This window comes from Apostichopus japonicus, chromosome 9 (assembly GCF_037975245.1).
Source record: "Apostichopus japonicus isolate 1M-3 chromosome 9, ASM3797524v1, whole genome shotgun sequence".
Taxonomy (NCBI): Eukaryota; Metazoa; Echinodermata; class Holothuroidea; order Aspidochirotida; family Stichopodidae; genus Apostichopus; species Apostichopus japonicus.
In genome coordinates this window covers 15,160,680-15,187,070 of record NC_092569.1, presented here as the reverse complement: position 1 = coordinate 15,187,070, position 26,391 = coordinate 15,160,680, and the positions used below count along the sequence as shown (strand labels likewise).

General features: G+C 38.4%; 1 protein-coding gene across 2 annotated transcripts in view; it reads left to right on the top strand.

The window, feature by feature from the left end:
• The window catches only part of LOC139973367 (uncharacterized), a 90,285-nt gene that overhangs the window by 28,797 nt on the left and 35,097 nt on the right, over positions 1–26,391 (top strand). For both annotated transcript variants that reach the window (XM_071979989.1, XM_071979990.1), the window contains 23 exons: positions 861–1,094; positions 1,497–1,783; positions 2,572–2,772; positions 2,948–3,188; positions 4,031–4,732; positions 6,051–6,101; positions 7,154–7,327; positions 8,822–9,138; positions 9,681–9,825; positions 11,711–11,881; positions 12,398–12,583; positions 13,010–13,182; positions 13,550–13,693; positions 14,784–14,931; positions 15,971–16,141; positions 19,236–19,412; positions 19,768–19,923; positions 21,824–21,990; positions 22,645–22,789; positions 23,782–23,958; positions 24,586–24,774; positions 25,427–25,552; positions 26,117–26,322. In XM_071979989.1, the coding sequence (XP_071836090.1) occupies positions 861–1,094; positions 1,497–1,783; positions 2,572–2,772; positions 2,948–3,188; positions 4,031–4,732; positions 6,051–6,101; positions 7,154–7,327; positions 8,822–9,138; positions 9,681–9,825; positions 11,711–11,881; positions 12,398–12,583; positions 13,010–13,182; positions 13,550–13,693; positions 14,784–14,931; positions 15,971–16,141; positions 19,236–19,412; positions 19,768–19,923; positions 21,824–21,990; positions 22,645–22,789; positions 23,782–23,958; positions 24,586–24,774; positions 25,427–25,552; positions 26,117–26,322 (4,688 nt within the window). The remainder of the gene's footprint in view (positions 1–860; positions 1,095–1,496; positions 1,784–2,571; positions 2,773–2,947; positions 3,189–4,030; positions 4,733–6,050; positions 6,102–7,153; positions 7,328–8,821; positions 9,139–9,680; positions 9,826–11,710; positions 11,882–12,397; positions 12,584–13,009; positions 13,183–13,549; positions 13,694–14,783; positions 14,932–15,970; positions 16,142–19,235; positions 19,413–19,767; positions 19,924–21,823; positions 21,991–22,644; positions 22,790–23,781; positions 23,959–24,585; positions 24,775–25,426; positions 25,553–26,116; positions 26,323–26,391) is intronic.

Genomic DNA, 26,391 nt, shown 5'->3' with positions numbered 1-26,391 from the left:
ATAATTTCCAGGCACAAATAGATGGTTAATGTGGTGGAGGAGGTGTACATTACCCCCCTCCTCCTCCCACAACCCCTTTGCAACCCCACTCAAAATATGAAAAGTAGTAACCAGCTCAACCTTGCCTGTGGACCTGCTTAATAGGACCTAGATTATAGACTAAGTAAAGTGCAGCATGCATCATTTGCTGTCACAATTTTCGTTTTTTTTTTCTTTTTTGGAAAGGCACCAAGATCCCCCCCCCCCACCCTTTTAGGGGATTGGCTTCAACCCGAATGGAAAACGCACAAAACCGGTACCCATTTTCTGGGAAATAAAATTGCGTCACTGCTACGAGAATGCTTTCATGATTTCCATAATTCCGTAGGTCTGTATGTTTGAATAATCGAGACACGCGAATACGGAAGATTAATTTCATGAAATAACTTTAGTTGTATTTCTTTAGTGTAAATGGTTGTTTTAATTATATATTTCAAGTTTTGGCCACTTGTAATGATTCTTTTACGTGTGTGGATAAAATCACTCACCACCGAAATTGAAAATATACGTGTGAGAACTACTCAACATTGAAACCTTCAGTCCATCGCAACAGCAACAATTCGGATCTGCCATTTATGTACATTGTGTTTGGCTAGTTTTGCGATTGTTTTTTACAATATTCAGTCCTTCTGTTTTGAAATCCTGAATACACCCCTAATTTCAAAGATGACATTTAAAAAAAAATAGTTTTGTGGCTGCATGGATATATTGAATATGGGCAGATGAATTAAAGAGAGGATTTTTTAATATAATTACTAGCATAGGAAATAGTTTAAACTTCTGAGTATTTATAAAATGCTTTCTTCATCCTTCTTTTGCAGTGGATCCGCTGGAATACTTCAATCATACGGCCGACAGTACGCTCAATGCCAACGGAACGGCTGTTTACAAACATGTGGAAACGGCGGGCAACTGTTCTCTGCTTTGTCTCGGGGAACAGACTTGTGTTTCGTTTGAATACTCGGATGAGAAAAACTGTACCCTCTATAGCGAGGGCGCACTGACAAACAGCCTCACCCTGACACCGAACGACGGGTCGGAATATTACGAAATTTGTAAGTAATACGTAATTCAATGCAACTCTTCCTTTTGAGTTTTGCCAAATTTTGATACTTAAAAAAAATTACAGAGTACTAAATTCCCGTAAAACTATACCATCTGTTAGCTTAACTTGCTAATTTAACTTTTATTCAGGAAGTTACAGAAAGGTTGAAAAATATCCAATAAACATTTTGCATGTATATAGTTATGATGCTGCATGGGAATTCAAAGGTTCGAGTAGTTAACAAAACGTAATAAACATACTACTGTAGTACTTTGTCTGCCCGGCAACACATAGATTGCCATATGTTTCCATAGGTCAGGAATTTACAGATGAAAAAACTAATTCTGATCTCTCAAACCAAGATGCCTGTTTTATCTATGAATTTGCTCTGCTGCCCCCTTTTTATCAACAGACTTTGTTTCCTGTAACATGCACTACGCCGTGGGCAGATACAGAGACGAGGCCCCTGGGGACGGCGTCTACATGATCTGGGTCAATGACGAACAGCTGAACGTCTTCTGTGACATGACAAGGGACGGAGGAGGGTGGACCCTCCTGGTGACCTCAGCTACAAACACCGGATGGAACAGTAGTAGCGTCACCGTCCGGAACCAACACAGTCCATCTCTCTACAGCGACTACTCCATCCTCAGTTACGCCGATAGCATTAAGGAACACACAGTTGCTGAGACCTTTAAGGTGAGTTGTATCCTAAGTAAAGAGTTTACTGTTGTTCTCACTTAGTTATGCCGATAGCATTAAGGAACACACAGTTGCTGAGACCTTTAAGGTGAGTTGTATCTTAAGTAAAGAGTTTACTGTTGTTCTCACTTAGCTCATATACCGATAGCATTAAGGAACACACGATTGCTGAGACTTTTAAGGTGAGTTGTATCTTAGTAAAGAGTTAACTGGTGTTCTCACTTAGTTATGCCAATAGCCATAGGCGTAGGAGGCGGGGGAGCTGGGAGTGCTGTGAAAATTTGGGCAATATGCTGAGAATGTTTTGGGCAGTTACTGAAAGAAAAATAATTTGCAATGTGTTTTTCAATGGTTAAATTTATATTTTTCTTATCATCATTATTGTAACGACTTTCCCAATAATTATATCCAATATGGGAGGGTTATAACACAGAAAATGATTGTTCGTTATTGGCATGCTATGTAATAACTGATGCATTCCTATATGATACGCACATAAACGGGTGGAATGCGCGCGGAACGCGCAAAAAATTTTGGTTATACTTTTTGAGCAAGTCGTTACAGCCCCCCCAAATCAAATTGGGCTTGTATGTCTATGCCAATAGCATTAAGGAACACAAAGTTGCTGAGAATTATCCAAAGACAGTGGCTTAACTACACTACATGCCAGCATTACTACATTTCTTATCATGTTATATTAGTAAAATGTGTTTAATTTCTTTATGTCTTGATAAATAAAGAACAATTTATCCTCTCTTATTTGTCTGTATTTTTATTCCAAACAGTACCGCATAGAGGCATTCGAGCGTGGTGCCTGGGGTGGTATCTATGAGGTTCCCAAAGACTACACGTTTGTGAAAGAGGACAACACCCAGACGGCCAGTTTGGTCACCAGATTTGGGTCTTGGCTGACCGGTAACACATCATTGCAGCACATCATGCCCTGGCGTACACCATACTCACCTGCTCTACTGTCAACACATGAGGTATTAACTAAGCTAATTAAGAAAAAATAATAACAACAACATTAATAAAAATGATAACCTTCATCATCATCATCATCATCATCATCATCATCATCATCATCATCATCATCATCAACGTTTGATTTATTTTCTAAACTTGTTAATTTATTAACTACTGTTTTTTTTTCAATTTTAGGGCACTAGCGATGAAGACTACATCTTCTTTGGCACGTTGGTCTGTGCATGCATGGACTACGTGTGGACTCCTCTGACTTCGTATTTATCCGTCTACTTCCCAAACGAGACAATCACCACACCAGCACCTACGACAACGACTGTCCCAACTACAACACCACCAACGACTGCAACACCAATTTATTACTCTGAGGTGGACACCGAGAAGATGATATGGTACTGGGTACGAGAGGAGAGATATGGTGAGTAACGTAGAAAAAATGGCGTATTGGAACATTAAACACAGTGGAACTTAAGCAAGCTCTAGTTAACATATCATGTGATTACATTGTCCTGTAACAGTTGGCTAATTATTGTGGCGTGAGGAATTCAGGGATCGAAAAATTGGCGCTATTGGCATTGCTTCATGATTTGGTCCACGTATCGTAAACTGATGTTTCAAACTGAGGGGTGGGACCCAAACTGGGTCCAGCAAAATCTTCAGAGGGTCTTGCAGGGTATTTTCCAGACGATGGCAAGTTAGAGATAGTTTGTTGGGGTTGCTGATGCCCATAGTCCAAGCTAGCATTCATGGATTCTGTGCAGCGATTCTGATGAGGTGTGGGTCTTGTGGTTGTTGGCTCAGTCCCCATGGGTCGTGGGTGTTCAATTTTGCGGACAGCATGGTGTATTTCAAAAGTTTGAATACTCCTTGATGTTAACACTTTTCTTTAATTTAAATGCAAATGCACAGCAAATTCTATGGCAAATTGTAGCAACAGTGAGTGTAAAGTTTGATATGCCTGTCTTACATTTTAATTTGTATCATTGTCAATGACATCAAAACCAGGCTTTATTTTCATCACCAATCTGGAATATATTATATAACTCTTAAACTAGTCGACATTCTTTAAACAACTATGAGTGTTCCAAACTAAAAACAAATTTCAGCAAGTACCAGCTGTTCATCCCATGCCCAAGTTGCAATGCCAGAATTCCAAATATCAACTGTTAAATGGTAGATTTTCTTTTTTCTTTTTTTCTTTCCTTGACACATTTTTTTAACAACTGTCTCAAAATGCTGCTCTACCCTTTCTTGTGACAGAATTTGAACCGACTCTAGAATGGGACCTTAGCGGGCGATGTGCCTACGACATGGACCTGCCGAGTTGTGACAGCGCATGCCCAGACTTGACGGTTCCGGCGAGACTGGGCGGTTACGACGGAATTGCTGGTAGCGCCCTCTCTCTCGTGGAAGCAAGGAATGAGTCCGCCTACAGGTGTTCCATTTACCTCACCGATAACTACATTGACTTGGGAAACTTCTCGGAATCCTGCGTGCGGGATCTCTCTTACTGCACCCAGGGTTTCACTATGGCATTGTGGGTGAAAGTCAACTCTTCGGAGAACAGCGGCAACAGTGACAATTACCTTTTGAGTTCTTCGGCCGTCAACGTCAATTACCAGCCGGGGGATTTGTCGACACCCTCCCTGGCGGTGACGGTATTCGACGACCAGCAGTGGAAAGTCGAGACCACAAATTTCCCCGACGACGGTTGGTTCCATCTCGCTTTTACGTTCACATCTACGGACGGACTGTCCGTCTACATCAACGGATTACTGCAGGGCTCCGACAGCTCTGCGGAAACATTGTCTGATACCCTGACCAGTGATAGTCTCGGCTTCATCATCGGAGCCGATGTCAATGATAGAGAATCCTCTCAGAAACGGATCTCTGCGTCTCTGGCCGATCTTAGAATCTTCTTTCGTAGCTTTACGGACGAGAGGATGCTGCTTCTCCACGCCGGTAGGTTGTACCGAACATTTTCAAAATGTCCTCCCAAGTCAAGAGATTTTACAGCCAAAGTTTAGAGTTCACGCACCGCGTTTGAAATAAAAAATCTGCGCCAGCAGCAAACTCTGCTTTTTTTTTTTCTCATTTATTTATTGCCTGCAGTATAAATTTAAATATTGATAAACAGGACATCAAAAAGTATGTAACAAGAAACACCTGCAGTGCCTATTGTGTTCAACTGTGGAGCACAATAGATTATATCCTGCCCAGCCTTGTTGCATAATGCTGCAGCCCCCCAGCATCCTGCTTTTTGACATGGTATCTAAAACCTTGTCTTATGATCTTCTACAAATACAGTATTAAAATGTACATGGCTGAGTAAATGTAGCTCTCATGAGACGAGTAAAGTTCTTGCCATTGAAACAGTGCAACTGCTATTAGGGACAAAACACAATTATTATATTCATAATCTGAATTATCATTATAGATAAAACCATTTAATTAACACAATTTTCGGACCAGATTATCATCGAGCCAATTCGTTTGAGTCGGAAATAGTCTGCAAAAAATTCAAATCGTAACAAAATTTCTTTAATTCCTTGAAAATAAATTTGCAACAGCTTCTAACCAAGAAAAGAGCTTTATAATAAGATCATGCTATTAAAACATTATCTGAATTCAGTGCCAGCTTTTGTTTTTATCAATTTTCTTTTGTTCCTTTTTTAATTTGCGGCCATTTTATATTGTTGATAAATGAGGGAGCAAGCTCGATAAACTTATGAGACTTATAGGTGTCAAATGATGGCTTTGTTCTTTTTAGTTCGTAGGCAAAAATGTTTACATGCTAGCTAGCTAGCTTGCAGTTTACATTATGTGTTACGATAGAGATAGAAAATCATTTCTAGTTCTGGTTTATTTTTATCTATAAAAGACCATAATCTGTGTCCAAAAAGGTAAAGTTGAAGCAGCTTCAAAATCCTTCTCAGCTAAAATGAATCAAAACCAAAAAAGTAACAAAGGGATTATCTCTTCAGACCTGCAGTACCTATTTGTGTGAGACTGCACAGCACAAGCAGTTTTTGTCTTACACAGCCTGATGCTGCAGCCCCCTACCCACACACCCCTCCCTCCCCCGCCCCAACAAATTTTTAACCTAGTTGAAAAGGTTTTTTTTTTTTTTGGAACGGTAGAAATTGAGTGAAATATTGTAAACTATCAAAAAAGATGACTTTCTATTCCTAAAGTGTTATAATGCTGCTCAAATTCTCACCTAATAGTCCAGTACCTTTTTTTCAGCATTTGAAATTATATTCTCCTTTTATTTGTTTAGATTCCAACCCAGGAGAGCAAGGAGAACTCTGTGGAACATGGCCCTGTCCAAGTAAGTCATATTAGTTTGACCAAAGCCTTATACTTTCATTATTTGAAAATGAAACTTTGGCTAGTTAAGCTAATAAGATACTTTGGTATATTTCAGAGAATCACAGAAAAACCCAGAAATTATAGAAATAAACTGGAAGAGGGCAAAGAAATGTTATCTTTTGCTAGAAGAGAATTTGAACCAGTGACCTCAGGGTTAAAATGCCCTGTCCTCTATCAACCGAACTATCTGGCTAGAAAGTAGGGATGATCCTATCTGGCTCTTGAAAGTAGGGGTGATCTTTCCCAGCTCTTGAATGTAGTGGTGATCCTACCTAGCTCTAAAAAGTAGTAGTGATCCTATCCAGCTCTTGAAAGTATTTGGTGATCCTATCCAGCTCTTGATGTTAGTGGGGATCCTACCCGGCTCTTGAAAGTAGTGGTGATGCTACCCTGCTCTTGAAAGTAGTGGTGATCCTACCTAGCTCTAAAAAGTAGTAGTGATCGTATCCAGCTCTTGAAAGTATTGGTGATCCTATCCAGCTCTTGATATTAGTGGTGATCCTACCCTGCTCTTGAATGTAGTGGGGATCCTAGCTCTTGAAAGTATTGGTGATCCTAGCTCTTGAAAGAAGTGGTGATCCCACCCTGCTCTTGATATTAGTGGTGATCCTATCCAGCTCTTGATATTAGTGGTGATCCCACCCTGCTCTTGAAAGTAGTGGTGATCCTATCCATCTCTTGAAAGTATTGGTGATCCTAATACAGCCATTACTAACTGAGGGCTGCCGGTCACACCCCATACCCCACGTACTGTGTAACCAGGGATTGCACCTAATAGCATTCGATACAAACATGGAAATGTGCAGAGAAGGGACTCCGAGAGAGAGAGAAGACGCCTTCTCTAATCATTTAGCTCAGTAAATGAGTGATGGACTTCTGATTGGGAAATATTATTCTTTATGACTGACGATCGACAGTTATCTCTTTATTGGAAACTTGGATCATCGAATTTCCAAAAGATCAAAAGTTCTTGTTTAACTTTTGAATCGTAAATTGTTGTCTTTTTCACAGTTGATGGTGGTTTCACCCCCTGGTGGGTGGAGATAGCCTGCTCGGTCACTTGCGGCAATGATGGTACTGAATACCAGCTACGAAGCTGCACGAACCCGGCACCGCAATACGGGGGTGATACCTGTACGGGTATCACACAGAAGTGGGTGTCGTGTACTGCAGGATCTTGTTCTGGTAAGGGAAATGACCAAGCTTATGTCCTCAATCTATTTAGTGATATTCCTTGTGAATCGATTCGTACCCTGTTGTATTCTTTTGGGTTTCCCGAAAAGTAAAACTATGGAGTCAAGTTTACCGACCTTGCAAAAGTAAACTTGTGAGGGGGGCCGCGGATTGCAAAGTCGGCAATGGTTATGATATGGATGGCAAATTAGGTAATTACTATTTTTACGGTTGGATTCGTCTAACACGGCAATCTACAGAATGCTGTACTCAAAGCCTTTGTTGGTGCAAATTCTTTGGCCAGGGAGGGCTAGAACGCCATTTCTCAGAAGTTTTGCTGTTACTAAAATCGTAAGGGCCGCACTGTTTGACGATGTAAAGAAAAAACATGCAACGGGTAGAATAATTACACTTTCAAAGGAACATTAAAATTGTACTTGGTATAACTATTATATTAGTAAATGTTGATAATATTATGTAGTTAATATGTCTTTAAATGTTAAAATGTGTTTGTGTTTGATACAGAAATTCTTAACCCCCTATACAATAGTCCATGTGCCTGAAACTTTGTAGGTTAGTACCATTATGTTTATAGGGGTAACGTAAGTTGGCTTTAAAATTTAAAACAAATATGGAAAGTATATCTATAACAAAAAGTAACTGTTCGTACGGCAGGTGACGTATAAGGACACGTTTTTTTTATGTATTCTGAAATAAAGTTCTCCTTTGACTACTCAAAAATGTATATAACATTCCAACATTAGGCCGTAGGGGTAGAACAAATCTTACACGGTACAGGTAGGACCCTTGCAATGTCGTCAGCAAAATTAATCAGGTCACACATCCTGAGTCTGTGTGTGCTAAGTTCTTCATTGCTTAAACAGAACAAAAATATGGTTTCTTGACACACTGGGATGATACTATGAAAGGTTAAAGGGTTATTTGTTTCGAAGTTGCAAAGATGTAATTGGAATGAATTCGATACAAACTGAGCATTTTGCAAGATATGAAAGTTAGTTCAACACTGCTGGTGTGACCTAACTATAAAACATAGACAGTCGCTAACACATTGTAATAATGCTAGTGCCAAACGGTTGGCACACATGCCCTGCGTAGTCTGCTGGTTCACATTTCTAGACATTGATGAGTTTTCGGGTGAATGAAACGTTTATTAAAGCGAGGTTAAATATTCAAGCACAAGTGGCCATTATGTAACTAGTTGCTAGCATATTTTGGGGTCAATAACTAACGACCTCTAAGAACGAATTGTCAATCCATCTTTTCCACTGTCAAAATATTGCATCGTGGCGAAGTTTATACAAAACTTTGTTCATGACCAAATTGAAAATTATCATATTTTCCTACCTTGATTTTGATTGGATATCAGTGTTAATGCTGTGCATGCTGTTATCATATTCTGTGACCTATTAAGAGTCTATGTGTTACTGTACTCTGTTCTTAAATTGTTTGGCAATTAAAACGGAGAGCTCCATTCTTTATCGTCAGGTAACGAAGATACTGCCCTCGGTATGGAAGATAAATCCATACCAGACAGCGCCCTCAATGCATCCAGCTGTGCGAACAACGCCACAGATTGCGCCCTCTACTCGCGTCTGAATGCCGTCAACGACACCCCCTGCTGGATGACAGAATCGGACAGTAACTTCGAGTGGTTGCAGATTGGCTTCGATGACAGTATCACCTTGAGAGCCATCGCAACTCAAGGTCACCCGGACAGTAGTGGTTACGTCACCAGTTACAGCATTGCCTATAGTAATAATGGTACAAATTGGGCCTACTACAGGGAACTGGGCCAGAGAACGGTAAGGGTCTTTTGTGATTCGGCGCCATATTGTTGTCATGGATAAGTGAGGTTAGAAATGGATGAGAGAGCGGAGGTTATGTCACCAGTTACAGCATCGCCTATAGTAGTAATGGTACACATTGGGCCTACTACAGGGAACTGGGCCAGAGAACGGTAAGGGTCTCTTGTGATTCGGCGCCATATTGTTGTCATGGATAAGTGAGGTTAGAAATGGATGAGAGAGGGCAGGTTAGGGCAGGGATAGTTGAACGCTCAATTTTTTTTCGAAAAGGTGAAAGAAAAAGAGGAAACTTCAAGGAATACTAAGTTGATCTTTGAACTATTATTGAAAATTATCCTTCATTGGAAATTATCCTTCCTCAACCTCTCCCACCCCCCCCCTTCCACCCTCCCTTGTCCTTCCTATGTAAAAATCCCAACATGTCTGTTGTATAGATAATCAAATATATTACTCTACTTTGTTTGAATTATTTATCTATACACTATAAGATCCATATTGCTTGACAAGCAAATTCTTAATTTACATTTTTGTTGTTTCAGGTCTTTGCCGGAAATTTTGACAACAGCTCTGTGGTCCGTAACACTCTCGTCTTGGATCAAGCTATCAACTACGTCCGATTCTATCCGGAGGATTGGAAAGACTGGATATGTATGAGAGTTGAGCTCTATGGTTACTACAATCCAGGTGACATTTTTTTTCTTTCCTCTTTGGGAAAATTTTTTGGTTAAACTGATTCTTATTCACTCCCTACTCGCAGTGCACTCCTCGAAGTATCCAGACTACAAGTTTAAATCAGTTGTTTTATCTTAGCCCTGAGCTCTCATTTAATTTATGTATATTATTGAAAATTTAAATTTACATCCATGTATCGTAATCGTGCCACAGATACGACTGATCTCGAAATTCAGACATGTAGTGAATCTATACTTTGTACAGTTTGTATTCTAGCATATAGATTCGTGGATTTGTGGATTTGTACCTAAACCTGTACTCATAGCATTTGCAATAGAAACACATGGAAACTTTTGCTCTATAAACAGCCCGTTGTTGGAGAATTAAATGCAGGAAGCTTGCAGTTTTAACTCTCCGAAATTGCTGTGAGAGCACTGCACACTGTGGTGTGTTCTGATTATGATGCTTTTGATTTGCTGGTGAAAAGTACGAGCCTTAATATTGACCAATCAAGTCGAATTTTATATCACTAGAGAGAGGAGTAAACAAACTTTTATTTGGCATAAAAAAGAAATTAATTGGTTATGCAATCACACTCCCAGAAAGCACAATGTAAGCATTGAGAGATAGGGACATTGTGAAGATGTTCACTGTGGTTTTTTACTTTTTCAGATTAAAAAGTATGGGGTTTAGTTCACACGCATAATAAATAACGACACATTATTGTAAAGAGGACACAATATTCGACAAAATGACGCGACTTATTTTGTAGCAATATTTGCCGCGTAAAGAGGTGTTTTGTGCCGAGTTCCGCAAGGAATCCATATGCTATAGAAAGTGTTAAGGCATTGTGTCAAAGAGAAAAGCTGCAGCAGTTGCAACTTCCTGCTCAACTAGGATGAATCAATATCAAACAATAGGGATTGCCTATGAACCTGCAGTGCCTATTGTGTTTTTAATTGTGGAGCACAATAGATTGTGTTGATTGCAGCCTGGCTGTATCATGCTGCAGCCCCCTCACCAGTCAGGATTTTGACACAGTGCCTGATGCAAATTACGCACTCCTTCTTGTACTCATTCCAAAAGGGAACTCCAAAAAGCTTTTACTAGTCTAGTACTCATACCAAGGTAAATTCTACTTGTACTAATCTGGTACTCATACCAAGATAAATTCTACTTGTACTAGTCTGGTACTCATACCAAGGTAAATTCTACTTGTACTAATCTGGTACTCATACCAAGATAAATTCTACTTGTACTAGTCTGGTACTCATACCAAGATAAATTCTACTTGTACTAGTCTGGTACTCATACCAAGGGTAATTCTACTTGTACTAATCTGGTACTCATACCAAGATAAATTCTACTTGTACTAGTCTGGTACTCATACCAAGATAAATTCTACTTGTACTAGTCTGGTACTCATACCAAGATAAATTCTACTTGTACTAGTCTGGTACTCATACCAAGGGTAATTCTACTTGTACTAGTCTGGTACTCATACCAAGGGTAATTCTACTTGTACTAGTCTGGTACTCATACCAAGGGAAATTCTACTTGTACTAGTCTGGTACCCATACCAAGGGAAGTTCTACTTGTACTAGTCTGGTACTCATACCATGGGAAATTCTACTTGTACTAGTCTGGTACTCATACCAAGGGAAATTCTACTTGTATTCGTGCTCACGGTGTTGTTCTCATACTTCTAGTCTGCTAGTTGAAGACGGAGAATACGAAAGAAATGATTTTAACAACATCAAGAGTTTGGCCATGTCTTAAAGATATAAATCTCATTTACTTCTTTTAATTATTGTCTTTATTTATATTTTTAAATATTCAATTCATTTTTAAATGTTTCAAAATTTTGTATCAAATCTTTATATCTTGAACTATCTAGTTGATGGTAACTGGGCTTCTTGGGGACCCTGGGGAGAGTGCAGCGAGTCCTGTGGTGGGGGTATTCAGTACAGAAGTCGGAATTGCACAGACCCAGCACCCCGTCACCTGGGAGCTGACTGTGTCGGGTCAGAACAAGATTCTCAAGTCTGCAAGGATCAGCCATGTCCAAGTAAGAGGGAGTATTTTCCAGGATTATGTTCCTTTTTTTGTTTAAAGGAAATGGTTTTAATATTTTCATTTTAATAATTACATTATACAACCTGGTATGTCTGACAAGAGCAATGGGGTTGGGGGAAAGGGGGGTTGCGGTGGCTAGGGGACTACAGCCCTGAGGTCTAATAGTTGGCTAAGGGGAATATGTGATAAAGAGTAGGTCTAGTGTATTTTCATTTTCATAATAACTTACGAAAAGTGCAAAAAGTGGCCGGCGACAAAAATTGTCCTCTGACTTGCAATTAACAGGGTTGGATTGCCCTTAACGATATTTATTGTGATGCATTACATTTATTTGAGGTAAAAAGTTAGTCATGAGCCGAGATATTAGACATATTAAACCACTAACAAGTGATATTTAAGTATCTACGGTATGTGCCTAACAAATCCGATCTTCCTTAGTTTTTCTGTTCCAGTCTCTCCTTCCACTCATTATCGTGAAATTTCCTCATTTCTTCCTCCTTTCCTGCAGTCGATGGTGTCTTCGGAAGCTGGTACGCGTCCGGGTACAACAATGGCGATTGCACAGTTACCTGCGGATCGGATGGAATCTTCCAGCAGGCCAGGGACTGCGATTCCCCGCCCCCTCAGTACGGTGGGGCTAACTGTTCAGGAATCACAGAAAGATGGCAGGACTGCCTCACTGTTGGATGTGTCGGTGAGGAATATAGCAAATGTCGCACACTTTCTCTTACCTCTCACCTTTAGGAAAATAAAATAGTAACCCCGCAGGTTAGCAGGAACGAGAGGAATAGCAACACTATTTATTAACTTGCTTGAAAGGGCTGGATATATAACTGTTTAATATCTGGAGTGTTCAGAGAAATTGCTAGATGCTAGGTGTTCGATTGATTCTGATTGACGTTCCTTAGAATCCTCCCAAACATCACCATCTGTGGGATGAGGGTAGTTCTATATGATTTGATCACTTTTTTTCCAATAATCTTAAAGGATGCCTTACCTAATATTTAGCCACCATCTTATAACATCTGACAAGGCAAATACACAGGCTTGGATGTAAGAGTGTTTGTAACATTCTCAGTTGTCAGATAATTTCATCTCAAGATTTTTCATCTAATTTCAGGGGATGAAGATACTGCCTTTGGTGTAGCAGATGGAACCATTCCTGACTCACAGCTCTCCGAATCAAACTGTTCCTCCTCTGGCCAGTATTGTGCCAACTCGGGAAGACTAGATGACTCGGACACCAGCAAATGTTGGATTCCAGAAATCACTGATGACAATCAATGGTTACAGGTTAGAATTGGACAAATTTAAAAAAATAGATGGCGATCAATCAGCATATTAAAGAAACATGATCTAAAAAAACGTTTATGGTATATATTTGGTCATGAAAATATGGAACTTTGGGGAGTTTGCGTTTACGACCTAATAGTGATGGGATATCGTAAGATACCAGTTGGCCAAATGCATATGTAGAAATTTTCCTGATCTGTCAATTCCTTTGTATCGTATTGAATCTGGGTTTTTTTTTTCCGTGGGTGTCGCAGTCTGCGAATTGGATTCAAAATTTCCCTGGGAATCTCCAGCAAAGTTTTTGTGCCCACCCCAAAGCTATATGTCTATTTCTGATTGGTTAACATTATATTTTCATGTTTTACAGATTGATTTAGTGGATACCGCCACCTTACTCTCGGTAGCGGTCCAGGGGAGACCAGCAGACGATCACTACATCACCTCATACCTGCTGCTCTTGAGTGAGAATGGAACCTACTGGCACGAATACGAAGAAGACGGTTACGTGAAGGTACGGTTAACTCGGATGATCTCTGCCATGAATTATTGGAATGAAACAACCAAGGTGGTCAATATTTGGATCTAGTCTTTGAAAACGATTAGAAATATATTCCATTAAGATGGTTTATTTACTCCTTCTGTCTCCGAATCAGAGGTTAATGGCAGTTTCAGTATAAAATCACAGGACTTTGTTACTATTTTTAAAGATGTTACAAATTTAATAATACAAAATTACCTCCTGACTCTCTGTTGAAAAACAGCAGACGTTTGGTCTACGGACAGATAATTGCTTTTAATCTAAACACAATAAATACTATAGGTTCTGTGTATGCAGTTAATCAAGCCTAGAAATTTCACAATTTTATCTTCTTGGTAACGAATGTAAGTGCTTACAAAAATCTACTGGCTAAAATCAAGTTGTCACTGGAAAGTTTCCTGAATGACAACACACATCAGTTGTTACTAATTCATAGTGACTAATAAGATCAGCTAGCCCAATAAATAATATTTACTAAACAGGAATGCAAGGGCTTTTGTTTGGTCCGGAAATTATACCCATTGTTTTACTGATGATTGTAACCGACTTATCAATTGTTAACGTTTTCAATGTCTTTCCGGTGCCATTGTTTTCTACTGGCAAACAACCATATCTTCTGGCATTTAGCCAAGAAATTTTGAGGCGTGGAGTTCTAGTAACAATACTGGTGATTGACCAATTAACAACAAAACTCAAACAAACTTTACTTATGATCATGATTGCATCAGACAGGAAAGCCAATCTTTATGTTTATGTAAACTGACTAAGAATTCGTTTTCAAATTTCTGTATTGTACACTTCCTGACAAGAACAATAGAAATACAGCTGAAGTTGTGATGAAAATTGCTAGACTCCTGTCTATTACACAGACACATCACGTGGTTTGGATAACCTTTGGTACATAGCCGGTTGAAAAGAGGGGGATCTTAAAGCTATGGGGCTATTAATAAACTAGCATCAAAATTCCAGAAAATATCGGGATCACGATTGTTTTCAGTGTAGAGGTTAATTATCAACACTTGACAAACTTCATTGATTTTTATTTGATCTTGTTTGCACCCAGACGTTCCAAGGTTGCATCGATAACGCCAATGCCGTAAGAAGCTCCATCTCTGGAGAGGAGAATGTACGATATGTTCGTATCCAGCCACTGACATGGAACAACGACACGATATGCATGAGGGCAGAGGTCTATGGTACTTTCAACCCCAGTAAGTATTTGACTCGGAAATAAATATGCTTCCACCTTTGCACCAAATTTAATGCATCGGTAGGAATTATACGAGAAAATGAAACAATGAATAAATAAAATGGCATACAAATATCAGTATTTTTTTTTTTTTTTTTTTTTTTTGGCCACAAAAGTACAAAGTTGAGGAAGTCTTCCATAAAGCTTAAAAGCTTAACAATGTGGAAGACTCCCTGAAGAAAGAAAAGAAAAGAAAAGAAAAGAAAAGAAAAGAAAAGAAAAAACAAAATATATATATATGTGTGTATGAATACATACATAGATATAAGTACAAATTAAATGTTCAATATACATATATAGTAATTACATACAGGTATAAGTTAGTTTTGGTCAGTAACTATTATTTCCTTACAAAACCACTTCTTAAAGGATGTGACTGACTTTTTACTCTTTAAATCGTTCGTTAGAAGATTCCATGTGTTTGTTGCATGGTTTTGTAGGCTTAAAGTTCCAATGGTGGTTTTGTAGAGATTATAGTGGGCATGATTAGCATGCCTCGTGTTATGTTAATGTTATGTTAATATTTATGTTAACGTTAATGATATTTATCATAAGTGGAGAAGATGTAACAGATGAAGCTGAGGATAGGCATTTGCAGCTCCGATTCTTGTACGCATGCAAGTGTCCCTCAAGTTAGCCGAATCAACGGCAACATACTGACGTAGATTTAGAAAGAAGGTATTTGCTGCATTTGCTTGCATGTTTAATTGTTTCTACCAGATTTCAAGCCATTCCCAAATATCCAGTATAAATACTGATATAGATGGGTGGTGATGCAAGATGTTTCACTGTTTTTGTGTAATTATATTTTACAATAATAGGTTATGAAGTATTTCCTGTCAGCATTTTCCCTTTGCTACAAATCTCATCACATTTGTTGAACCTTATAGAGTACTTTATATTTATGTATCTGTGATATGAACAACATCTTATTTGCTATTAATGGGACAGCTGTTTTTGTACTCAATGAGTGTGAAGGCTTTTCTCTTTTCACCCTGCAGTCAATGGAGCGGTGGGTGCTTGGGGTAACTGGTCCGACTGTTCTGTGACGTGTGCTGGAGGTACTCAGGATCGAACCAGGTCATGTGACAACCCTGCCCCCAAATATAATGGACAGCCATGTTCTGATTCTCTCACTGATTCACAGATTTGTAATGATTTCCCATGTCCAAGTGAGTTGAAGGTTTATCCTGTCTATTTCTTTCTACTGTGTTGAGTGTATTGTATAGTATTTATATTGTATTGTATTATATAGTATTGTATTGCATTGTATTGTATTGTATAGTATTTATATAGTATTGTGTTGTGTTATGTTGTATTGTATAGTATAGTATTGTATTCCATTATTTCATATTGTATTGTATATAGTATTATATAGTATTGTATAGTATAGTATGTATAGTTTTCAACTGTATGGTATTGCACTATATAGTATTGTATTGTATTGGGTTATTTTGTTTTGTACTGTATAGTATTGTATATTATTCCATTGCAATATATTGTATAGTATTGTATTGTATAGTATGTATATATAGTTTTCAACTGTATGGTATTGCACTATATAGTATTGTATTGTATTGGGTTATTTTGTTTTGTACTGTATAGTATTGTATATTATTCCATTGCAATATATTGTATAGTATTGTATTGTATAGTATGTATATATAGTTTTCAACTGTATGGTTTTGTATTTTATAGTATTGTATTGTATTGTGTTATGTTGTTTTGTACTGTATTGTATGTGTAGTATTCCATTGTATTATATTGTATTGTATAGTATTGCATAGTATTATGTAGTATTGTATTGTATAGTAATGTACAATATGGAACTGTATGGTACTGTATTATATGGTATTGCATTGTATCGTTTGGTTCTGTATTGTACAATATGGATTTTTATTGCATTGTGTTGTATTACATTGTATTATATTCTCTTCTATGGTATTGAAGTCTATTGTCCTGTATTTTATGATTTAATGGTTTATTTTACATCCATTACGTTGCATTGTATTTGTACTATATTTTTGTGTTATGTTGCATACATGATATTTTGACCAACTTTTAGTGAATTCAAAAACCCTAGTGCCTTCCAATGAGGTCAAAGATCATGTTAGTTCAAGACAGGTCCGAGTGTAAAAACTTTTGTAAACATGATTCCTTCAATGTCAAAGTTTGGATGAACTTAGGGAATGCCCGAACCCTATTGGTTTCCATTAAGGCCAAAGGTCATTTGAGGTCAAGAGAACTTAAAGATGAACGATAGTGATTTTTCAGCATCGACGAAAAAATACGATTTTATTCAGGAGTATTCTAGTTGGTTTCCATTTTACACATGTGAAAATTCAAGTCAATCCGATGTTGGGAAAGGCTTATAAAAAATTCCTAAACTTGTTGATTTTTTAAGCAAAAATTGGGCTTTTCGCGAAAAGCGATATGTTGATCACATGAACTACAGTGACATGTGACGTCATTATGATGATAACAAAGTGAGCTCGGCGTAGTGTACTTCAGCAGTGTGCACTTAGTGTGTAAGTTTAGTTGCAACCTACTCTATATTGGACTCGACAAGCAACCTAAACCACTAGCAAAATGCCAAGAAATTGCGTTGTAGGGGGATGCAACAAAACGAATGTGGCCTCTACAATAAGTTATTTTCAATTTTCCAAGCGGAAAAAGTAGTGAGAGACATCAGAAACTCTGGATACGATTTGTGAGGAGAACCAGGAAAGACTTCATCGCACCAGGAGTTTCTCATGGCAAGAATGTGAAAGTTTGTTCTGCCCACACAGAAGATTATTGGGACCCTAAATATTTGATGCAGAAAAAGTTGAATGTGTCAGGAAAAATCAGGGAAGAGAGGAGATTTGATACATTGCGTGAGACATTTAACAGTCTAATTTTAATAAGGTGTTATTGTTCCTGCTTTTTCTTGTCGTTTTAGTGAAGCCGACTGCCCCAATGTAAATTACGGAATAATCGGTCGTAGAGCCATCTCGGACCCAATTGAAATTTGCGTGTGGCAAGGTCACTAAAGTAAAAAAAGTTTGAAAGATTGATGCTTTTATGCTGCATTATTTATATATATCCCGATAAATGCAACAGTAAGTGTTGGAACTGGAAGACATGTCAGACGTGAACAACCTAATGACTGAGGAGAGAATCCACGTGCAAATTTCAATTGGGGCATGGACGTAGCTTAGGAGAGTTTTTTTGGGCATAGATGTGTTCATACCCTCCAAACTACTTTAAATGTAATACGAATAGGAAATGTGTGTATGCTCGAGCGAAACAAAACATCGTGTAAGTATTACTTACGGTAGCGCACACTGTCACTTATGTTTGCACAGTGTGAAAGTACCGTTTGCGGACCTACGTGAAGTTGGGCTAGAATACGATTCCTCCTGAAGCCCAAACCACGAGGCATGCATGTGAATAAACGCAATAGGCATTGCATGTAGTGAGAAAATTGTTCGAGCTAGACTAACTACTCAATTGAGTTCAAATGCGGTTGTATTTCAAGCTCAATGAAACCTTTCTCTTGGATTTAATGATGTACGGAACAAGGAACGTTTATGTTTTACAGTAGGCCTAGTGCATACAAGCGAATCTACTTTGGATTTCTTTCGGATGTTATACTAATCTACGTTTGAGAAACTTGTAAACACGTGGTGAAGAAATCCAGAAACACCATGATATTCATTATCTATTTATGTCTTGAACATTACGCCGGAAAATAACAGTTATGCTGACACGAAATGCACGCACAGCTCCGCACTGAACAGTGCACAACAGAAAAGATCATCACAGTGACGTCACTCACTGACCTGAGGGCTGTTCAAGGTCGTTGCAGTGTTTGCAAATTCCTAAATTCGGAGACGAAAAAACAATGTTTTAATTCCCTTTTTTATAACTTTCCGGTGTGCTATTTGGAAAATTAAAAAAATATGTTGCTTGGTAACATATAAACTACATTATATATGAAAATGAGAGATTTTTTTCTGTCACTATCGTTCATCTTTAAGCTCAGACTGAAGGCTTTGAAAACATAACTTCAGAAGAAAGAGCTTGGATGAACTTATCATATATAGTTATGTTGAGTTCACCGGTAGTGAGCAACCTTATTGTTTTCTTCAGTCAGTAGTGGAAAATCTTATTATACCTTGAAACTCATTATGTATAAAACAGGAATCACTTAGCCTATTGACTTATCTGGTCATCACTTTGCAAACTCTTACATCATCTTTTTTCATCTTAACACTTCTCCAGTCGATGGTGCTTACAGTGTCTGGTACGAAGTGACAACCTGCACCACCGACTGCGGTACGGAGGGCACCGTGATGGAAGAACGTTACTGCGACAACCCCCCTCCCCAGTACGGGGGAGCCAACTGTACCGGTATCGATCTACAGTGGGTCAGTTGTGACTCTCTGACGGCTTGCGCTGGTAAGTAAGGCTTGTTTCACTGACGTGGTTCCAGTAAACTGCTAGACTATTGCAGGGTCTTTAGTACCTAGATCTCTGAGGAAAATATACAGATGAGGAATATGTGGATGTAATAAACAACATCGGCCTTGTCTCGAGTCAGGAGAGTAGTAGTCCATGTTTTGTAACAAATCTCAACTACCTTCAAACCATAATTTTTTTTTTTTTTTTGGGGGGGGGGGGGGCTCTTACCTTGCAACAGCAGAATTTGTGTTTATATCATGTTTATAATCCAAGTCTCTCTCTCTAAAAATTGGTAAAAAATCAAACAAATTTTGTAACAATTTTTTTTTTCTTCAATTTTGTCGTCTCACAGTTGCTAGTGACTACGCTCTCGGCATGGAAGACGGGACCATCACAGACTCACTGCTGTCATGCTCGGAGGGCACCGGTAACAGCTACGGAGCGGACTACGCCAGACTAGGTGACCCTGACACAGATAGAGCATGGGTACCATCCGTATCTGATACAGGTCAGTTTAAAGACCAACTATGGAGACTTTTCGATGAACATAAAATCCCACCATTTTTCATGTATGTAATCCTTAACTGACTCCAATTACATTGCTGTTATTAACTTTGCCAATTTCGGACGTTAGATAAGTGAAAAATGGGACGAAATGTCAGCATCTATTTCAGACATTCCTGAAACATTCCTAAGACATCAGGTGATCATGTGACGTCAACGTTTGTATACCTCACTCACAACTATACTTTTAGTGTGTAAAGTCGTATACTTGAGCTGCCAAAAACATCAACGATATTACTCCTTTTTCCTCAAAATGCCACAATTCTGTGTTGTTGGAGGTTGCAGTTATACCTCATCCAACAAAAGCATCAGCTTTTTTAGATTTCCGAGTAAAAGAACCGACGTAAAATGCCGCAGACTTTGGATCAATTTTTTGAGATCCACGCGGAAAGATTTTTCAGCACCCGGAGTCCATATGCATGAGTCCACATGCATGACCCTGCTTCTGTGTATGCTGCAAATGTCTCATTCTGTGAAAATTATATACTGTCGATAGCTGTGTCGGACCATGGTCGGACATAGCTAATGTGAAATTGACCGTAAACACGCCCTGGACGTCCTTACATGTAACATTATATCACGCAATTGACAGTAATATATTTACTGTAAGAGATGACCGTATATATATACGGTGCCAAGGGTATAGCATTGTTAGTACATGTACGGTAGTTAGTTACAACTCTCGCCGGCGTTGGCTCACAGCATGTGTAAATAGCCATGTTAGGATTTATCTATTTCATTTGTTGTATTCCAGTATCGTGAGTTCGTGATACATGTGTAATATTGTCCGTTCTGTTTATTCCGACATCTGCATGGTCCAAGGAGTTGAATAAAAACGGTAGTATGTAGCGATTGGACGTTTTATTTCGTTAGTGACTGTCTTGTGATTGTGGGATGTTAGTACTGGTCAAGGCCTGTTCCAACTAGACCTAACTCTATGGAATTACACAGACTCACGGTAGTTTTTCGCCCAGGATTGAACAAGAAACGTGGATTAGGATATTCACTGCTAAATTTGTTTATTGACAGGATACTTTTTCTGTGTTTGTATACTTTGGTATATTAAAACGAGTAAGTACTATGTAAGTATATTGTACCGTACGGACCTATTGACGCTACGCTATGTAAAAGATGCCTCCATTTGAGTGGACATTTTGCTAATAAAATAAGCAATTTTACTAAAATTTCTGCTTATAATTGTCTTAAAACTTGTTGTTAACCTTCATGTGTTCTTGTTTTAAGCTAACAGCTTTTCAAACGCTCGAAATTGGAAGTCAAAAACAGTACAATTGTTCGCTATCTGTGTACAAACAGTGCCTATATCAGCGTTTGATTTTCGCGGTATACAAACTTTGACGTCACACGGTGACCAGAGGCTCCTTTGGGTCAATCTCTGTTTTCAGACATTCCAGAGGTTCATGTCACGTGGCTACCCAAAATGTCCATTTTCGTGGTCGTTTTTGATGGGTTATAGTAGGTTTTCGAAGATTATTTTTTACACATGTTGATTATGGGTATGTAAACTCCTAAATTAATGGAAAATCTCAACAACAAAAATTGCCTCCATATTTGGTCTTTAAGTTTAGTAAACCGATGCTGTGGTCAAGTGGATAAAGGCAGTGGCATTTGAAGCAATGAGGCCTAGGGATCGGGAGGTTCGGGATTCGATACCCAAAATGTTCTCCATTGACAGTAGAAGGGACAACTAGAGGGGGGTGTCTTAGCTTGATCAGCTGATCTCCATGTATGTAGAATTATTCAAGGTGTTTGGTAACATTGCTGCAACTGGTGACAACGTACAACAGGTTGGGTTTTGACATATTCTTAATTTTTCTTTCCTTAAGATGACTACCTCCAAATTGAGCTACCCGACACCATCACCCTGAAGCGTGTGGCCGTGGAAGGCCGTTTGGAATCTGACGGAACCGAGAATTACGTGACGACCTTCTACGTCCAGCACAGCATGAATGCGACAAACTGGACATATGCGGAAAAGGACGGACAGATTGCGGTAGGATAATAGAAGTTACATTGAGCAAAGCATTATTATCCTATCTTTTATTCTAGTTCTAGTATAGTTGAATGTAGAACACTATCCTGCATTACAGTGGCACTGAGAATTAGACAATGCTATGGGTAAAATGAAGTGTTGTATGTGAATGTATACACTGTCCTTCACTGATGCAGGGGTCAATACATATCACATCTCATTGTAATCTTATGATCATTTCACCTCTGAGGGCTTTGATCATTTCACCCCTGACGTCTCTTGTTGTGAGAAAATTATTAAACTATTGCATATTTCTCATTTAGCTGTTGAGAAATTTCAATGAAATTTGAATAAATGTATGCAATTCATCAGTGTTGTTTTTGCATGATGGTTATATGATTATTCAAATTGAAATGATCCATGAATGTTGCCTTTAAACATTGTGAGATACTGGGAACTAAGTGAGCATTGTATAAAACCATTATAAGAGGAATACAGTCAGACGTACTTCATGGTATCAGAAAAGTATTTTGTTATCTCAATCTTAATATTATATTCTCTAGCTGCATTTTGCATTTTTACATGTATGGTCTAATGCTTGTAAGCTTTGAATAGACACATTTGGCGACCACTTTCCAAATTCACTTCGACCACTTGTTTATTTGCACCTCACAGTTGTTCAGAGGAAATTTTGACGGTACCACCCAAGTTGTGAACAGCATCGACGTCATAGATGAAGTAAACTTCGTCCGTTTTCTCCCAGATACCTGGGAGAATGCCATCGCTATGAGAGTTGAATTGTATGGCATTTATAACCCAAGTAAGTAAGATCGTGCAGGGAGTTTGGGGGTTGTAGCTTCAATAGAAGATTTTAGGTCTCGATTCAGCCATGGAGCTTTAAACATAGCTCCATGATTCAGCCCATAAAGTAGTCCATATTTAAAAAAAAATCAGTAAGCAAAAAAGAAAAGTTGAATCATAAGCAGAAGGACCGACAAATGTATTATCCAAACACATAGAAAATTGTTTTCTTGTTATTTAATCTAATACCTAGAAAATTTTTGAGCAAAACATCATTTACGAGTTGAATATAGTCATGTATAATTGGCTGATTAGCATTCACATTGTTAAAAAAAGAAGTCGGGGGGGGGGCATCTTCTAGTTGTATTAGCTGGAGTCTCTCATTTTAAGTAAAAGTACGTTTGTCTGGATTAGTCGTTATTTCTGCCATTACCGTTGACCAAAAGCAAAACATCTGACAGTATCGAAATATTAGCGTTACATTTGTCAACTGAAAATTTTCATACAAAGTTTTGCACTGCAAAGAACACTGTAGCTTCTGACAGTGTAAATCTTCAGGAAGAAAAATACCCTGGTATTAATACAGTAATATTAACCTTCTTGACCGAGAAAATTTCAAGATGAATAGGTCCGAAATTTTCTCCGGATAAGCAAACTCCACTCCTTTCATCATCAGTCTTCTTGTATTTGGTACCCCTCCTTTGCTGTTTGACCAATTTACCAAACAATCCCCCCCCCCTCCCTCCAAAAAAAAATAAATAAAGGCAAATCTTTATAGCTTTATAAATTTGGAATGGTTATTAAACATTTCGTTTGCGATGCCAACAATTCGAACCAATAAGTCATGCTTTGCCTCAGTGGGTGGTTACCCACTAGAGGTTATTGATTCATAATCAAGAAAGTTTTTATATTGTTACCGTAGGGAATGCGGCCTGCAGAGATATAAACATAAATTGACGGAATCACCACATACTTTGCATTCATTTTCTCTTTTTTGATCTGTCTCTGTAGTTCATGGAGAATGGACCCAATGGTCCTCTTGGTCGGCCTGTTCCGTCACCTGCGGGGGTTCCCAGCAGACAAGAACTCGTACATGCACGAATCCGGCTCCAAAATACTTCGGGGACGACTGTCCGGCCGCAGATGCTGACACGGAGACCAGAGACTGCGGAACTAAACCCTGTCCAAGTACGTGAATTAGTCTGAGCGAGATGCGATCAGATTCTGAGGACGACAGTTCTATCAGTTTAATCTTGACTAGATAATAGTTTATATGAATTCTAGTTATGTATTTACCAACAAGATCTGTGGTTTTAAGATCTCTTTGTCTCATTGATTATACTTTATACAATCCACAATTTACTGACATGTCATTACTCAATTCCCTCTGATAGTTTATACTTTATATTCCACAATTTACTTACATGACATGATTTTTTCACTCTGATAAATTATCCTTTATATATTTCACAATTTACATGACATTACTCATCTGCTTTGATAGTTTATCAATTATATATTCAACAATTTACTTACAGGACATTACTCATTCGCTCTGATAGTTTATCCAGTATATATTCCACAATTTACTTATCATGACATTACTCATTCGTTTTGATAGTTTATCCTTTATATATTTCACAATTTACATGACATTTATTCATCCGCTTTGATAGTTTATCCTTTATATATTCCACAATTTACATACATGACATTACTCATTGGCTCTGATAGTTTATCCTTGATTGATTCCTGTATTTAATACGTGCAGATACTCATTTTTATTTCGTTATTTTTTTTGTTTGTTTTAAATAGTCGATGGTGCCTGGACAGCCTGGACATCGTGGCCTTCCATTTCCTGCTCCATCTCGTGCGGACAACAGGGGCTGCAACACCGCACCAGGACCTGCACGGACCCTCCACCCCAGTATAATGGCTCCTACTGCCCAGACCCAGACCTGACAGAGGAATTTAATACTTGTGATGCTATCGGCGCATGCGGAGGTGAGAGTTTATCCAAAGAATCGATGGTGTAGTGACAAGCTTGGAACACCTCTTTATACCACCTCACTCTGCATGACCACCAACCCCCATCCACTCCCAACCCCACCCCCCCCCCTTCAACAGAGATGGTCAACTTAATGCACCAATAATAATATTATTTGTTAAGAACTTGTTGGCCAAGTTGTCTACTTTCATCAAAAGGAAATGAAATTGTGAGAATAAATAGTGTTACACCTTAATTCAATATCTACCTGCCACGGCTTGTTAAAAGAATGAATTTGCTGTACGGTTTTTGACAAACAAAGACTCCTAATGGTAAGTATTGCCAAGCAGAGGCAAATATTTGATTTCACTAGAAGCTTTCAACAAATTTTTAAATGCAACAAAAATCTTTGCAAATTACATCTAGGCATTTCAGAAAGGTGACTTAGTTTTGAACATATCTTGCTAGACTTCTTTTTCCTCTTTGGTAGTTTGGTACTTCCTCTGCTGCAACAGTCGGAGCATTTTGTTACAATAACGGCCTAATTTGACACATCTTATTGCCTGGGAATGAGAATGTCAAGATTTGGATGAGGTAATACAGAGCTTGAAATTATTTCTCTGCTATGTGATTATTACTTCTTTTTGTTTTGTTTGTTTTTGTCTGCAGAGTGCTACGAAGCTTTGGGATTGTTTGACTACCGAATCAAGGACTTCCAGCTCAGTGCTACATCCTACCACAATGATAGCGCCAACCTAGCCGAGCACGCCCGGTTAAACGTTCCAGCAGAAACAGGTACAAGATTTGGTATCACATATTTTGAAAAATACTATTGCTTGAGCTTTCTTAATTCAGACGTTTAAAAGAGATTTAAAAAAGGCAGAATGCCCCAGTTGTCAAAAGAAGACTGCAGCCTGCTGAATAAATATTTTAAAGATGTAAACATTTTTGAACTGGGAAAAGTTTTCAAGAACAAGAATTTTAGGCAGTTTATACCATAGGAATTCATTACCTGTTGGATATAGCTAATTGTTTGCTTGTGATCATCTGCCACTAACATATAATGACCATTAACTATTCACACAAAATATTGGACTCAAATTAAATATGTCACAGAACTATCTCAGAGACTTGTGCTAGTTGATTTGAAGGAAACTGTCATATTACATAAAAACTAGCAAAACTGCATTGTGGGAGGTCAAGTACCTTGGTGGTACCTGTTTCATTCTTTGGTACATATATTTTGTTTACCAATTAGCTCTTAAGCAATTATTGCAGCCTCATTATAATTTTCATTATTTTATTTTGCAGTGGACATTGAAAATGATGAATGTTTATTTTTGTCTTTTGCCTTTTCAGGAAAACTTTGTTGGGAAGCTGCTCATGAGAATGTTACCAATGGTACCACACAGTACCTTCAAGTTGACCTCCTGACCCCTATCACGCTCTCCATGGTGGGTGTCCAAGGGGGTAAACTCATACCTCAGTGGGTCACCTGGTATAACCTCTCGTACACCCTGGATGGAAATGATTGGTTCATGTATGAAGAGAATGGAGAAATAAAGGTAAAAAACGATAAGAAATGTTGCATAATCCATGAGCTTCAAATAATGGTTCTAATTTCTTATCGAAAT